Source organism: Orussus abietinus, unplaced genomic scaffold (assembly GCF_000612105.2).
Source record: "Orussus abietinus isolate OABI.00-Male unplaced genomic scaffold, Oabi_2.0 scaffold23, whole genome shotgun sequence".
NCBI classification, from domain to species: domain Eukaryota; kingdom Metazoa; phylum Arthropoda; class Insecta; order Hymenoptera; family Orussidae; genus Orussus; species Orussus abietinus.
Window position 1 is genome coordinate 509,169 of NW_019394258.1, and position 16,935 is coordinate 526,103.

Consider the following 16,935-nt stretch of genomic DNA (forward strand, 5'->3'; position numbering starts at 1 on the left):
AATTTCAGGCGGAAGCGGCAGACCCCTCGCTTGACGTCCCTCCTCGAGGAAACTCCCAATCCACGTGGTTACCTTGGATTTCAATTATTTTCTTTTACTGTAAGGTTAAATATAAATTTACAGTTATTATTTAATTATGGATAAATGTGATGTCTCTTTCCAGGGGGCCTGGAAATCGGGCCGCACTCCTCCTCGGCAAGGAGAGTCCTGGTGGTGCTGAGTCCCGCGTCCCTGGGGAACGTCTGGAACGACGCAGGGGTGGCTGCGGTCTTGAAGCAGCTAGCCTCCCTCTCGACGAGGACGATCCTGGTCGCCCTGAAGGAGCTGCCGCACTCGGCGACGACGACAATGGCCAAGTCCTCGGGAAGGGTGACGGTGAACGACGGGGCAGCCGCGGGATCGGGCCAGGATCGCGTCAAGATCCTGCGCTGGGACGAGGGCGGAGGGACAGGAGTCGGAGGCTACAAGTTCTGGTACAAGCTGAGACTGGCCATGCCGGCCGTGAGACCGACAGGATCTGACGGAGGGTGTCAATCGGTAGCCATGATAGTCCAGGCCAACGGCAAGTCCGGCCAGCAGAAGGCCCGCTCAAGGGAGAGCCTGGAGGTCCTGGTCTAGACGCAGGACCTCGTCCTGGTCCGGACGCAGGACCGAGTCCTGGGAAACGAAGGCGCTCCGACGACGAAGACACACCTTTTGCAGGTGTTTAAGGACATTTTGGGATGGCAGGGTTCCCTAGAGAAGTTTGGGGAGGTCCTCGGGGTCCTCAAGACCTCGTAGTTCTCGCTCCAGGGACCTCACCTCGGATGGTAGTCCTTACTCTTTGACGACTACCGAGTCACCGTTAAAGGCGAATGCCGATAATTACGGCGACGTCGATAATTAAGCCTCGATAGGGATTCGCGTTCGCGCACGAGGGAGGAGTATCGTTCAAGAGGAGTCCCTAGTGACTTATAGGGATCTTTGTAAATGCGTATCCTTGGATTTCCGACCTCTCGCGCGAAGGTTCACCTCCCGTTCCTCTCTTGGCTTGACGTTCGACGTTTCCGTCAAATTGTCCACCAGTCAAATTAGGGCGAACCTGAACGACGAGGCAGTAGACTGGAAAGTTCGAACTCGAGGATCCCGTGGTAACGATTATTGCGACGCGCAAGGAGCAAGCTTTTCCTAGCCAGGACGAGCGCAACGATGTATAGTCCTTGTAATAATTGTAGTCACTTTCGTCGAGGCGTACGATTCACCCTGCACCATAGCGTTCGTCCTGGCTCGCAGAAGTGCACCTCCCGGTCCTTGTGCCTGGGAATAATCGTTCCCACGGGGTCCTCTCTTCCCTGTAAATGTCTGGAAATGTTAGGGATCTCATAATTAGACGCCTTTTGCCGCGAATTCGGGACCCATCGATTTTTCCCGGCCTGACGGTTCTCGGATACCCTCGGAGACAACGAAAGGCTCGACATTGCGCACCGAACTCGCGCTTCTCGTTGTTCGCCCTCTGGATCGTCCCGATAATTCCGTGTACCCTTCATCTTTTTTCTACAAAAATGAGGAGGTACCGCCCGATCGTTAAGGCGATGTGAAAGTGGCGTCAAAGAGGTATCGCTTACGATACTTTCCTCCGAATTGGGTGTACCGAATCGTCTCAGACTTGACAATGTGAATATGGAGGCGCTAAGGGAGGTCCTGAAACCCATGAAATCTCGATTTTAAGATAATTTCTTTATACCTATTTTCAACGATTTTAATAACAAATGACATTTCGCGAGCTCCAGGACCTACCTCAGGGTCTCCTTATTCGTGTGGTAAAATTTCAAACAAATTGGTGCACCCTATTCGGTGAAAAGTTTCATGAACAATTGACCCCTAAGATGCCATATCCTTAACGGATCGATCACCGCTGTAAAGTCTAATCGCGCCTGCGAATCTAATCAACGTAAACCCCGCCACCGGCAATTAAGGAATACCGATTCGTGAGCGATCGGTACGTCAGTTTGTCGGCTTTGAAATGCCGTTGGGTACACCTTGACGTACAACCCCCGGGCCATTGTAGCCATCGCTAATCTCCGATTGTACCGAAATAACGAGAAAAACTAAAGTCTTCCTTCTCGTCGTGCTGTGTCTCTTCGGCGGAGGGGAAAGCGCGCCTCCAGGGTTGCATTTCCCTTCCCCAAGGTACCGCCGCACTTCTCGCAGTCGTTCTTCTGTATATATTGGGAGCATCGTGTAGTTATCCTTATTTATTTAGCTAGCCCTATTATTTATGTTAAAAGCCCCAAGAGAAGTGAAAAGGCCTTTCGCCGCGCGTCTTGGCTCTGCGCGCGGTGTTCTCTTGCACGTTAGAACGTTATTTCTCCCCATCTCTCCCTCTCTTTTCCTTTTTATAATCATTCTACCGACCGATCATCCCTTTTTTACCGTCCAAATTGCTCTTAATGCTGCCGAACGCGGTGTTCGATGTAAGACATTAACCGCGACTTGTATAGTTTCTTTTACAACTGCTGAAAGTATTTTATCGTCCACGTCGTCGTATGACCCACGGCGGTAACGTTTCATTTCCCACGATGAGTAATTATTATTTTTACTTCTTTTTTTACATATATATATATGAATATATAGAAAACGTTCTCAAGGAAAAATCACACATAAGTGTCGCTTCGCGCCTGGAAATGGCGAGTTTGTATTTTAATCTAGGACTCGAATTATCGCATTTTCGTCGCGATACTCGTTTTCTGGTTGGTTTTAACCGCGTAGGATTTAGGCAACGTGTACAGCGGGATTTTCTTTCTTTTTTTGTCATCTTCTTAAAACCATAACAACGGTAAACCGACCAAGGCCCCACGAGCGTCACTCCTCGAGAGATCTGCATTATTTCCACGCAGGGACGCGTCCTTTCCGAGATGTCTACATTTTAACGTTTTAATCCGGTCTCCTTTTAGCCGGGGAAATTTCAGAAATTTTAGACATTTTTAAAAAAGCGAGAGAAATCGCATTTCATCGTGACGGTGAAAATCCACCTCGTTTACACGTCCGACCATTTACCTCCCCTTTAGCGCATGATTCGCGGAAAGGACGCATTTCTGACCCTACTTACTATACCTAGAGTATGCCTACCATAACTACTACTTGTAACCGTAGCCTGTAATTACACCCGTAAGCGTAACCGTAATTTAGCCATTTCAGCCGGAGTTATACAGTGAGCTTAATTTTAACGTTACTGTAATCTCTTTACTGTCAGTATTACGACACACTAGTGTACTCGTCTCGCGAGGATATGCTTGGGTTATCTTTTTTGCGACAAGCAGTTATTGCGAGCTGGGTAAGCAGAGTAAATAGTTTTAGCGTATACATAAGGTGAACAAAAAGAAAAAGAAAAAAATAATGAAGAATCCCTCCCGATCGACGATTCGAGGAGAATTTCAGAATCGAGGAACGAAGCGAAGGCTTTTTTTATTTTCTCTCGTCGCGCGATCGGATCAAGGATTCCCCCCTCGGAATGAAGATTGCCCCGTCGTTTTTACCCGTCCCCTCAAGTAAATCCAGTCATTTACTCGACGTACTGTTTCTTGCATTTTTTTCCCCCTTTTTTTTTTCGTCTCTACCGCGGAGAGGAAACGTTAATTCCCCTCGATAGGAATTGCCAATACAGTGTGCACTGGGAGACATCAATGCCCTCCCAATCTTGCACAGGCAATGTCGTATCATCAGGGGAGGCATTCATGTCCGCCACTGCACAGAGTTCCTAACCAAGTCGTTCGGGCATGTAAAACCTTTCCTCCTCCTCTCGTTACAAGGAAACGTTTGACGTTAGACGTAAAGACGTAACCATTTCCTTTAAGGCCGTCGCAGCCGTTTTGCAGGACACTTAACGAGGCAAGGTGGGGATCGCGATCATTTCGAGGAGTACCCCGGGTGTATCTCCGACTCCCGGGGGATATCCTACGTTCGTACCATTTTCCACCCTCTCTTTTTTACTAGCAGTTAACGATAACGGGACCGCTGTAAACACCGCTGCGTCGAAATTGTACAATAAAGAAAGATGGCGATGCACTAGCGAATCTCACAGTTTAACCACTGTCGTTGTAGTTCTCTAAGGACAGGAATGATAAACGTGACGTACTTTGGCTACGAGTCGGGCTTCCTGAGCCGGCACCTCAGGCACCACTAATCTAGAGCTCTCGGTTATACAATGTAAACAATTCCATCTATCTATATTTCATGTACAATCTTTCAATATACAGGCACTTGTATTTAAGGCGATCGCTTCTATACTACGGCAACGGCACCACATTTACGCGTTACACTTGCGGACAGGATTTTTGATTAGACCAATTATACAAGGGACGCTTTCCATCGCGTACCGCGGGACCCATAAGAGAGATCCGGCATTAACTTATCGCGAGTACTAGGACGCTACATTTATCAGTACCGCGACAAAACGCACTTATCGTGCAGCACTGCGGGGAGGGGTATTTGAGCACCATTATTTTGTGACATTTTCATATTTTTTTTTTCCTTCGTGGGAGGGGGGGGACGTTGCTCGGGCACGATTTCCACGTCCCTCGCAAACGAGCACCAAGTGTTAACAATGGACACCGTAAGTACGCCATTACAATCGGCACCTTGTATGCAATTTATCCCGTGACGGGGCATTAACGCGCGACGTCACGGGCCGATCTCTCCGTGGATACGTAATCCTTACGTACGTTTCTCCTAAGTATTAAAACCCGTCGAGTATAGTCATAGCGGGTGTAAGTCACGCCGTTACATGCCAGGAACCCTACCCCGAAGAGCGGAGGTCTCTACGCGGAAACTCGCGATTCGTGCGGCATGGAGGAAAAGGAACAAAAAAAAAAAGAGCACGACCGTCTCGCGCGCTGCACCGAGCCAGGAGGGTACACGGCATTAATACTGTATCGCGCCGACTTGAGTTTTACAAAGTACTTAGAAAGATTAATCTAGAATCTCTGTCAGTCTCCGAGAAAATACACCGCGTTAGAAAAATGCGACGGCGATGGGAGGACACCGTGAAGACATCGCGGGGAGGCCTGAGGGGAGCGTTCTCCGCAAGTCCGTAAAAAAGAAGGACGAAGATATAGGAGACACGGGGGAGAAAGAGAGACTTTGACTAAGACTGTCCTCGCGGCCTATCGCGATCTGGCACGCTAGAATACTGTGAATAACAGCGGCACGGTGATTATCCCTCTTAAAGTGTCGTCGAAGTCCTTTCCAGATAGTTCTTGCGAGCGACCGCAGTCAGCGCCTCCGCCATGGACCTTCCGGTCTGCTTGACCATGCCTTGTAGGTATCCCTTTTCCTTCTGGAGCAGTAAGTGAGGATGGTCGAATTCCTGAAATTTTTTGAAAAAATTCAGAAGAGCTCTAGGTGGGGAGTATGGTAATCGGAGGTTGATTTGACCGAGGAAGTAACGAAATGGTTACCACGACAGTGCCAGCGTCCATCACCAGGATGCGGTCGCTGTCCATAACGGTGTTAAGTCTGTGGGCGATCGTCAGTACGGTGTTGTTCTCGAATTTCTGGCGAATGGCGGTCTGGATGAGCTCGTCGGTGCGCGGGTCGACGTTCGCCGTTGCCTCGTCCAGGACCAGGATGGGATTGTTCTGGACGATAGCTCGGGCTAGGCAGACCAACTGGCGCTGGCCCACGCTGAGATTGGTACCGCCCTCGGTAACGTGGGCCTCCAGGCCCATTTCCTTCAGCTCGACCTCCTCCAGGGCCCGCCAGAGCACGTCGTCCGTGTAGGAGTCAAAGGGGTCCAGGTTCCTCCGCAAGGTCCCAGAGAAGAGGAACGGCTCCTGCGGGATGATGCTGATCTTCGAGCGGAGGTCGTGCAGGCCGATTTCCCCGACAGCCACTCCGTCGATCACGACCTGGCCCTCGATATCGGCCAGTCGGAAGAGGGCCGAAATCAAGGACGACTTCCCGGCTCCGGTCCTGCCGACGATGCCGATCTTCTCGCGAGGCTGGATCACGAAGTTCAGGTTCTTCAGGACAGGCGGTTCCGTCGGGGAGTATCTCAGGAATACTTCCTTGAACTCCATCTTCCCGCTCTGCGGCCAATCCTTCGGAGGCTTCTTCTCCGGCGTGCTCTCCAGGGGTGGCTCGCTCTCCACGTTCCTGAGAAAACCGGAGGGTTCTCGTCATCGTGCCGACCAAGAAAAAAAAAAATACACACGCGTAAGACTTACGTGTACTCCAGGACCCTCTCCACGGAGGTCATCTGATTCTCCAGCTCCGCACTCTGTCGCATGCCCCACTGGAACATCCCCGTGAGACCGATACTCTGGGTGATGGCCAGACCCACGTTCCCTCCATCCGGCTTATTATCGTCCGAGTAGAGGACCAGGAAGCTTAGGGTGACTAAGGCGATGTAGATGACGCAGATGACGTCCAGCCAGAAGCCAAAGGCTCGGGAGGACGCGATGAATATGTACCAGGAAGACGAGTGGAGGTCCTGGTGGTGGTCGAACTCTTTGGTGAGGGTCTTCCCGGCGTCGAAGGCCCGGATCGTCGTCATGCCCTGGAGAGTTGCGTTCAGGTGTGCGAACACCGGCGAACGGGCTGGCGACCGTTTATCGTTACACCGAATGGTTCATCGTAACCGATTTACCGAGGGTAATGTATGACTTAGAGACTAACGAGGTTCCCTACCGACGACGAGGGTCCGATAGTCCTCCAGGTGGATTGGGTAAAAACGGGATATTACATTACGACGGTACTCACTGACTCCTTCGAGACGCTTGACGCTCCTACTGGTGGAGAGGTAGAACACCCTCAGATAGTAGAAGATGATGCCGACGAACACGGTGGGCACCAGCAGCCAGGGATTCGCGATGGCTACCACGGCGATGATGCCCAGAAGAGTCAGGCCGATCTGCACGCAGTCGATCAAGGCCGTGGGCAGGAGCTCGTCTATGGCTCCCATGTCTTTAGAGAAGCGGTTCAGGATCCGGCCCGAGGTGTTAGTGTTGAAGAAGCGCATGGTCGCCCGGCAGATGCACTGGAACATCCGATTGTGGAGGCGCATCGAGGCTCTCATGCACATCGCGAAGAAGGAGAACGAGCGGGCCAAGGTCACGATGATGGTTAGCACCGTCAGGGCGGTGTAGATGTAGATGCAGACCTCGCTGCTCAACGGTCTCACGTATCCCGTTTCCGCGCTTTTCTGTAAATATTATTCCCCCGTGTTCTAGGCTGTGCTGATGTTAAACCGGCGACAAGAATTCATTAAGTAACTAACGTCTTCCTGCTCCTCCATCGAGACCCAACGAGCGATGAAGAAGTCTCCACCGCTAGCAGCCATTTGAGCAAAGACGCACAATAGGAAGATACCGATGACAATACCCCAGTTTCCACCAGCTCTTAGATAGGACAGGTACACCCAGCCACCGACAGTCCCTACGCTGCGCATTTCAGCGACCTATGAAATAGCCTTCATTAAATTCCCCGTTAAGCGATATCAACGGCACTTCGTCAAGGTGGTTCCTCCATACCTCGGCTGGCTCGTCCTGCTGTTTATTGGTGTCGTTCGTCATGAACGACGATAAGGAAGTGATACTGGTGTGTCGAGAATTGCTCCTGCTTGCCGGAGCCGAAGCGACCTGTTCGTCGGTTTGCGTTTGGACTTCCAACAGTCGGCCAAAATCGACGCCCATTGCTCCCAATTCCGAGTACGTCCTGATGGTACAAACGTTCCGGTTTGAATTTATATATGGAATCGGTTGTTACGAGATGCGTACCCTTCCGCTTGGATGACGCCGTCTTTTAACACGATGATCCTGTCGGCGTTGCTGAGGTGTTGTATCTGGTGGGTCACCAGGATCCTGGTTTTGCCTTTCAAGTACTTGTCGATGCACTCCTGGAACATGTGCTTACCGACGTGCGTGTCCACGGCACTCAGAGGGTCGTCCAGGAGATAGATCGCCGCATCTGCGTAGACTGCCCTCGCCAGGTTGACCCTGTTAAAAAGCGTCAACGAGCGATTAAGAACATTCCGTTGTTATTAAAACGTATCAATCCTATTTTTCTCCCGGCAAACCGACCTAGCACGCTGGCCGCCAGAAAGACTGATCCCTCGTTCGCCGACGATAGTCTTATCGCCAAAAGGCAGCAGACTGAAGTCTCTCTTCAACTGGCAAACATTAACCACGTTCTCGTACCGCCGATGGTCCATCTTCCGACCGAACAGTATATTCTGCCTTACGGAGCCAGCAAAGAGCCAGGGTTCCTGACTGGCATACGCGATTTTGCCTTTTACCTGCGTCAACAAAAAATCGATGTAACTCACCAGGCAAGCGGAGAAAATTAGAACGGCAAATTTGACGAGATTCCCACCGGGGCATACGAACCTGTAACGTCCCAGACTGAATAGGCAGCTCCTTCAGAAGAACGTGAAGGAGACTCGTCTTCCCTGAGCCAACCTGCCCAACGACAGCCACCAATTCACCTGGCTTAACCTTTATATTGATGTTCTGCAAGGTGTCCTCCTCGTGGTCCAGCACCCACTTGGCGTAGCAATTCTCCATAAGGATAGTTCCATCCTCGTCGTTCGTCTCGATCTTCTCCACGCTCTCCTTCTTATTGTTCTCACTCGGCTCGGATTTATTTTTCTCATTACTATTGCTGTTCTCCGCGGTGTCCTGCTTATCATCGGCAGCGTTCTCCACCATTCCCACTTCCTCGTACAGCATGAATTTCTGCAATCGCCTGATCGATACGATAGCCTCAGCCACTTGAGTGATTCCTGCAAGAAACGAGATAAAAGAAAAAAGAGAAAACAAAGGGCTTCGTATCCAGGAACCACCTTGAAGAAGCGACATTTCTCGCGCGCCTTCGCATAATTACCCTGTGGGAAGAACACCGTCATGGTCTGACGCAGTATATTATAGTACGCAGTCAGCATGAACACTATTTCCGCATTTATCCGTCCCTTGGAGTTACTTGCGAGGACGTAATGAAGCACGGTTATGAACAGCGAAAGTCTCGTAGTGAATATTATGAAGGACATGATCACACCTCTGATGTAGGACGTCGCTCTGATAACGTTGACCTCCTTTCTGCGGGCAAACAAGAAGAGTACATCGCACCCTACGAATCATCAAACTGCTAGGTCCTGGCACTGATTGGGACCAATTGAGGCGGACAAGAAAATTGTCTCCGAAATGATTTTAGGCGAGCTCGACGGAGTAAGCGTTGGCCTAATTTTTTTCAGCTCTTTATACGAAGATGGACAAGTCTTACTCCACCTCATCCGACCATGCTCGTCAGGACTTATCAAGACGCACCTTCTGGCAAAGTCGACGAGTGCGCTAAAGGGCTTCTCCCACGTGTACATCTTGATAGCCTGGATGCCTCCGATGATCTCGTTGGTCAAGCGGACCCTCTCATCGGTCCTAATGGCAGTGCGTAGTCTAAGTACGGACGACCTCTTCCCGAGGAATCCTAAAAACACGAAATCAGTCTTACCATATAACCGAATTAACTCCCATAAGAGATTTGCGATCCAGGAATTCGGTCATCGGGGAGTTTAAGGTGAAGTGAAACCCCCTTCAAATCAGTCGATTCGAATACAACACTTTTTTTTAAGGGTATTGGACCAAACTGTCCGAAACTTTGACACATCACTCCTGATCGTCTAAGAATTGTCCTGATGCATTCAAAATTTGGATTTTTTAACTTAGCCCAAAGACAAAAAAAGTGTTGTATGCGCTTCTATGCCAAAACGATGGTAATACGAGGCCTCGGAGTGAAAATTTAATTGACCTGGAAATCACTGATGGCGCAGGGGGTCCCTCTGCAGTCAATTAGGGCCCCAGAAATCACGAATCCAGAGGATTTCTGGAGTTTTGCTTCGATTTCTTGATATGTATTGTACGAAAACGGCAGGTGGAGTATGCCATTTGGTACAATATCCAATATAATTCGACCTAGCTGTCGATATAAAAACGAACGTCGGCAGCGTAGGCATTTAGAAAAATCTTCTTTATCGACGTCGATCAAGTTCCTCGACGTGTTTCACTTCACCTTAAATACATATTCCCGAACTCGTATAAGCGGTGGTAATTATCAGCTGCTTACCTTGCAGCGGAATAAACATAAGTAACGACGCCACGCCGATGATCGCGGAGTTCTCGACTTCCCTGTACATGAAGTACATGACGATCATGGTCTCCAGGGGGCCGATCCATAAATAGTGCAGGAAGATGATGGCCACGTCGAATCGGTTGACGTCGTTCGAGAGGAGATTTACGGCCTGACCTACAGTGGTCTCTCCCAAGGCCGTTTTCGAGAGCCTCAAGGCCTTCCTGTAGATGAGACTGCAGCAGGCGACTCGGATCTTCATCCCCATGTGCAGGATCGCCATCATGTACGGGTGGATGACGAAAATGTTTATAGCCGAGCACATGACGACCCCTCCCGCGTACAGATACGCCTCCTCCTTCGTGATGCTGCTGTTCTTCTTCTCGTAATACTGCAGCAGCCGCGCCAGGAACAGCGGCTGCATCACCCTGCACCGCCAACAATTAGAGCACATCGGGTCTGGCATAAGTCCGAACGAGGTCTTACAGCGTAGATCGCTAATATCGAAGCTGAACTCTCCCAGAAGAAAAAGGGGGAGAAAAAAAAAAGAAGAAAAAACGTCAGAATTAATCAGCGCGTGATAACCGAGCTGTCGTCTACGCCCGGAGCACAGACCGTGCATAGGCATCACTGACCTAGACTACATTCGCAAACGCTTAATTCGTGTTATTAAATTCCCACACGGGTTTTAGTAGGGAATTGGCTTTAACGTCGTACATGTAATCCCCCTATATTGCTAGTCGAATTGAGAAGCGATCGGCGCCGAGACTATTTAGGACCGACTAGCAAAGCCAGAAGTATCTCATGTACTGTTGAACTACCCGAATTGTCCGATGTTTTGCATACGGAGGGTCGATAGGTAGAGGAGCAAGGGGCTTGGGGACTTAACGGTCTGGTAGCATCTTCCTTTTCCTCGAGTTCCACCTCCGCGACACCCTGGGCTCGGTGGATCGGCACATACGGGACTTTCAGTAGATAGTAACGGATCAGCAGACCGAGGAACAACGGTTGCAACAATCTGCGTAATATATAATATCGTCATGTGAATCGAACCGCGTGGAAGGCGAGGTCCGCTGCATCGGTCGGAGAGATTGAGCCGGGTAGTTGCACATCCACGACGTGCACTCGTGTCTCGTGATAAGCGATTCTAAGCGACATCGGGAAAGAGGATCCGTTCGTCGGGCCCCCCTTAACACGTGTCAATTTCTTCCAGAACCCTCGAAAATCGAGGGAATCGCGTTGGGAGTTCGTAATCGTTATCTGCGACGGCGCAGCCCGGTAAACGCCGAGGTTGCGCAATCGGAGGTAATCTCGTCAGTCCACCGTAGGTAAAGTCAATACGGGAGAAAAAAAAAGAAAAGAACGTGTAACGAAAACCAACTAACGGCGTCGATTCATGACTCGGGGAAAATCTGAGGTATTTTGAGATCGAGGTCGATCGCCGTCCACTGCCATCGGCGGAAGTCTTAGTCACTCCTGATTTGAAGGAATCCGATGACCCGAGTTAAGGAAAATCCCTCGGCACGTAGCTCGTCATTCCGACAAAGTGAGAGCATGACTTGCACCGTGGCAGGGCAAAAAGGGAGCTACGAGTAATCGGCCGTACCTGAGTAATATCTCCATTATGGCCAAGGCAATTCCATAGAACATGACCGGAGTGCCGAAGCACTTTATCAGGACGCGCATGAGGCTCGGCTCCGGTCCCTTCTCGTCCTTATCCTCGCCCTTGCCATCTTTTCTCTTGGCACGTTGCTTTTGATATTTACTGATGCGCTTGCACTCGTCCTGCCAGGCCGAGGAGATCTTCTCCCCAAGGATGCTACTCGTGTGCTCCTTCAGGGGACTGTACAAGTCGGTCACCTCCAGGTCCCTCTGATAACCCAGCCAGAATGTGCGTAGGATCCATCTGTCGAAGGAAAGATGAGCGGTTAAGGTGAAGTGAAACCCCCTTCAAATCAGTCGATTCGAATACAACACTTTTTTTTTTTAAGGGTATTAGACCAAACTGTCCGAAACTTTGACACATGATCGTCTAAGAATTGTCCTGACGCATTCAAAATTTGGATTTTTGGAAACAATTTTTAAACTCTGCCCAGACCAGAACCAAAATGGCGTCGAGCTCTCATATTTCGATTAATATATAATTATAGAAGGCTCCGATATGAGAAACGAAAGGATCAGGACAATTTTACGACAATTTAGAACACTCTGGTAATCGATAAACTCGCATTTGAACGGGATAAAGGCAAAAAAAGTGTTGTATGCGCTTCTATGCTAAAACGATGGGAATACGAGGTCTCGGAGTGAAAATTTAATTGACCTGGAAATCATAGATGGCGCAGGGGGTCCCTCTGCAGTCAATTAGGGTCCCAGAAAGCACGAATCCAGAGGATTTCTGGAGTTTTACTTCGATTTCTTTATAATTATTGTACGAAAACGAGAGGTGGAGTATGCCATTTGGTACAATGCTCAATATAATTCGATACAGCTGTCAATATAAAAACGAACGTCGGCAACGTAGGCATTTAGAAAAATCTTTGTCGACGTCGATCGAGTTCCTCGACGTGTTTCACTTCACCTTAATCGAAAGAACAGGCTCCAGATTCATAAAGAGACGTCGGAGAGAAAATGTCGAGACAAGATGCCAAGGTAGCGAGAATCTAACCGGGCTTAATCATCGCGCAGTGATAACGATTAGTACGTAATCAATTGCATAACGCCGAGCAACTAAGTAGCCGGAATTAATCCGACCTGACGCTTTCTTCCCTGAACGAGAATGACACGTTAGCTCGGCGTGCTTATATAATTATATTTACCGATTTCTTCGCCCATATACCGATCCTGCGGCTCGATTAAAAATTCGCCACAGCAGATAGGGATTGCCTTAAGGTCTTAACAGGCGGATTACGAGGAAACAAGTCACCGCGGCGTGTAAGGATTATTCCAAGGCTCGGTGTTTGTCGCGTTTCGCGGAAAACAAGATACTTTTCGATAAGGCTATTTGTTCCGGCACCCAAAGTATTTGCGAAAGGCTTCGAAGGCCATTAGTAAAACAAAACACCAGAAGAAAAAAAATATCCCGAAAACGGGTGACGATGCGATTTTAATTGTAGAAGGATACTGGCTCGATGACGTAAACCTAAACATAATTAGCGCAGTTGGTCGGCCATTGGTAAAACAATATACAAGAAAAAAACAAAAAAATACCGAAAACGGGTGACGATGCGATTTTAATTGTAGAAGGATACTGGCTCGATGACGTAAACCTAAACATAATTAGCGCAATTGGTCGGTCTACATGCTAGATTTGACTTTTTACAGGCCGAGCCGATAACCGCGGCCACCAGGATAGGAGTTACAAGTTATCAGTGGCGCTGCTCGTAAGAGTGGAGTTAAGGGTATCCTAGAAACAACAATCTTGAGACCGTGATGCATTAATTGTTTACCACTTACGAGAATGTTAAGACACTCAGGGGATTCGCCCCCTCTCGAGGATTCTTCACCTTTTCCCGTTCTGCCTTGCTGTCCATGGTTTTGCGGGTTGTGCTTCATGCGGTTTCCTTGGTTCCTGAAAAAGGAAAATAACGAAAATGGGAGCGTGAGTTATCCTGAACACGGCCAAGCTCTGCAATGACGAAAGTTGGAACTTTCACCTGCAGGAACTCGGATTAAAAATAAAAAAGAAAGGACCAGGACCAGGACTAGTTCCAATATTCCGTGGGAGTACGGACGGCCCCGTTATATCTTAGAATCAGGATTCACGAGGAAAGTCGGGATTTCACTCGTGACTAGTTTTTAAACGCCCCGAAACCGCACGTATATTCTTTCATTCATATTCCATTCCATCGGTTACGTCACAAAGTATTTTCAGACCATTTCGTACGAGGGGCAGGACAAGGTGATCAGCAAAGTTCATCTCAAAATCAGGTCCAAGAACAGTTGGAACTCGGCAATTTGTAGAGCCTTGACGTAACGACATTTCCTTAGTTTCCGAAGAAACGGAACAAGGAACTGCAGGTGTAGAAGTGTCTGGACATTACAGAAACAATCAACGGAGTAATCAGGAGTCATGCCTTGCAACCTGAACAGATTTCAATTCCCGAGAACGGTATCACGTTTGCCAGGTCCGCGTCATCATCGTGCAATCTTATTTTAATTTCTCCAGTCATTTATCAGCAGATTGCCGCTTGAAACTTTCCTCGTGATTAGTTCATCCTCAAAAAAGAAAACAAGAAAGACCTCTTCCTAATAATAATAAGAGTGAAGGAAAGAAGAAAAAGTGCTGCCTCAACTTTGCGCCTCGACGTTACATAACGAGATCGACCGGACTTAAGTGGAATTTCATTTCCCGGGAAAACTCTTCCGGAACTCCGCTCATTCTGCGGCTCATTTTACAGCTCGTATATTTCTGAAAAAAGATCGTACACAGTAATAAACCTAAGAATCATTATCTCAAAGGAGAGAGGAGAATTTGCAAGTGACTGAGCGAGCGTCAAATAGGGAAACTTAATCGGGTACGTGAAAACCGGTGTTTTTTTTTTGTTTTGTTTTTTAATCGCGAGATTTATTGCCGGCGCTCATTATGAGGATTCTATTCAAGGAGTAAAACACGACGAGGAAAATTCATTATCTTGAAGTCAAGAAATGAGGTGATTTACCTGGAAGCGGCGTACGCATGAGTAAACAGGTCTATCGCGGCAGCCACTCAGAAGAAAAAGACAAGCCCAAATAAGAATCAACCTGTAGATTGCAGGAAATGTCTTGCGACATTGGGAGTTTAGAATTACTCCTGTTGACATCGGTAGACAACGATAGATAGCCTCCCGGGGAGCGGATAAGCAAGGCTGTCAATAAATGGCCCCTTATAAGCTTGATTAACTAGCTTCCACTCGCTTGCGACAAATAAGCACCTCACTGTTGATAACGACTTTTACACTTTTAAACACTGAAAGAAACCTTCGGAGCGTTCCCCTCGACTACGAGCCTACTTCACATCACTTTTAGCGCGGCTTTCATACCCTAAATATTTTTCTCTCGACTCTCAGGGATGGAAAATACCTCAGGGGTAGAAAGTTGTCCGATAATCCTCGAAATCCTAGAACAAGATATCAGACCGCATACCCTGGGTGGCGTACCTGGTCATGAATAAACGTGTAAATGCTAATTCCACTTTCTCAGATAAGAAAACCAGCCTGGTGTTAAACAGAGATATGAAAACAAACAATGGTTAGTCAAAAGCATTATACCGTCTTGTCAGCTACTCATGTGGACATTTCTTTCATCGAATAAATCACACAGCGATGTGCGATCTGCCCAAGTGTGTAAGTGAGCTTACAATTCTTGCTAGTGTGAATAAAACAGGATATTGCCTCTACTTTGGATGGCTCTCGCATGTAATCAGTGCACCGTTTCATCTGACATTACCTACAAGCAAGGTTGAATAATAGACGTTTAGTATTTACAATTGACAGTAATGTTACACCAGAAATTGAGTTGCTCGAGTGGCAAGAAAGGCGAACCAAGTCTTGCCAATCAGTGCTACGGCTATAAACTTTCCGACAATTAGTGGAAGTCTGTTAAATTCTACAAGTCTGAGCTGGGCTGAGATTATTTCATAAACAGACCCATCGTTGGTTTATTTTCTCCTGGCATGTCCTGGGAACGTTTCATTGCACGGTCTTATGCCTTCGTATCTCTGTTTACATTTTCCGGAATATTCACTGACCTTGGAAAAAACGTGTAGACAATTTCTTGTCACATCTCAGAATGTCTTGACGACTCAGTCGTTAGCTTACTTAAGGCCTTCCAGAGAAATTACATATTCTTGGTCAATTTCATTGCAATATAAAATCTTAGATTATGGAGATGGTAAAGGTTAGGATTACATGCGACTTTTTTACAAAGGCAGAGATACATTATGCGATTTCAGCCAGACAAAAGCAACCATGAGCACGTTTTAGACTTCAGAGATATGATAATTGGACTATTTCAAAGCCGAATACAATAAACCAAAAATACGTGACGGCTGTAAAATACACGCCAGACTTCTATTTTTCCATAAATCCTTGGAAACTGAATACGTGATGAGAAACCGCACGCAAATTTAACAAGCTTCCCAACGATTCCTAACGATTGTAAAATACCTTGTGACATACCTACGGAACTCTCTCTACATAACAGGACTAAGAATAACAAAGCATGATTTTCATTACTCATCGTCACCATGGCCGATCCAAGTGGTGATAAAGATCTCCCTTTTCCCTGATAAGGCAACTGCAGGCTGACAAAACCAAATAGCTTATATAATAAGTAGCAAGGAATTTGAACAGTCCGCAAGCAGGTCGCGATTTGATCTCTGTAAATTGCTCGAATTTATATAACGGGAGTGCCGCAATAACGCTAGCCTCTGCTTATCGATGAAATGTGAATAATTCGTCCCAAAGAGTCTAACGAATTATTAGCGTACGTACACGCGAGTCGAATTACCGAGCTCGCTCCGTCTTCTGCACGATTATTTCGGACAATCGGATCTGTAATAAAAATCGCACCTGTCATGCCCGGGTCAGTCAGTAATACTGGCAAGTACTCACCGACGAAGTTATTAAAACGAAGATAAAGTTCGGTTAAAAAATCCTCACGATCCCATCGCTGCGCGAAAGATTGGCAGTTAATTCTTTGGCATGTCAGAAGGAGACCGACATCCACTTAACGCGAAGGCCGTTACTCAACTGCGCTCAACTCTTTCGCGTACGGACTACTTAACCCCAGATTTGCCCCAGGCCAGCCACGTGACCATAAATTACTCGACCCATATAGCGATTCTACTCACTTTCAATTATT

General features: G+C 47.9%; 2 protein-coding genes across 4 annotated transcripts in view; one reads left to right on the top strand and one right to left on the bottom strand.

Annotated features, from left to right (window-relative positions):
* LOC105696709 (single Ig IL-1-related receptor) overlaps positions 1–4,044 on the top strand; it is a 71,143-nt gene extending 67,099 nt beyond the window's left edge. The window contains exon 7 of the mRNA XM_012419404.2: positions 164–4,044. Within this exon, the coding sequence (XP_012274827.1) occupies positions 164–618 (455 nt within the window). The 3' untranslated portion in view covers positions 619–4,044. The remainder of the gene's footprint in view (positions 1–163) is intronic.
* Positions 4,045–4,188: 144 nt separating this feature from the next.
* On the bottom strand, positions 4,189–16,934 carry LOC105696675 (probable multidrug resistance-associated protein lethal(2)03659). 3 transcript variants are annotated; one of them, XM_023434672.1, is made up of 16 exons: positions 16,686–16,934; positions 16,582–16,625; positions 13,549–13,663; positions 11,702–12,001; positions 10,093–10,523; positions 9,300–9,456; positions 8,860–9,071; positions 8,364–8,758; positions 8,058–8,272; positions 7,755–7,973; positions 7,509–7,692; positions 7,256–7,435; positions 6,739–7,180; positions 6,204–6,576; positions 5,436–6,132; positions 4,189–5,344 (listed from the first exon to the last, which is right to left on the bottom strand). In XM_023434672.1, exons 3-16 carry the CDS (start codon positions 13,623–13,625, stop codon positions 5,201–5,203), a joined length of 4,026 nt encoding a protein of 1,341 aa, XP_023290440.1. In that variant the 5' UTR covers positions 13,626–13,663; positions 16,582–16,625; positions 16,686–16,934; the 3' UTR covers positions 4,189–5,200. The 3 variants fall into 3 exon arrangements, with proteins under 3 accessions (XP_023290440.1, XP_012274748.1, XP_023290437.1); XM_012419325.2 differs by having other exon boundaries at positions 16,566–16,625; positions 16,686–16,933; XM_023434669.1 differs by lacking the exon at positions 16,582–16,625 and having other exon boundaries at positions 16,686–16,932.
* Between the last annotated feature and the right edge of the window lies 1 nt (position 16,935).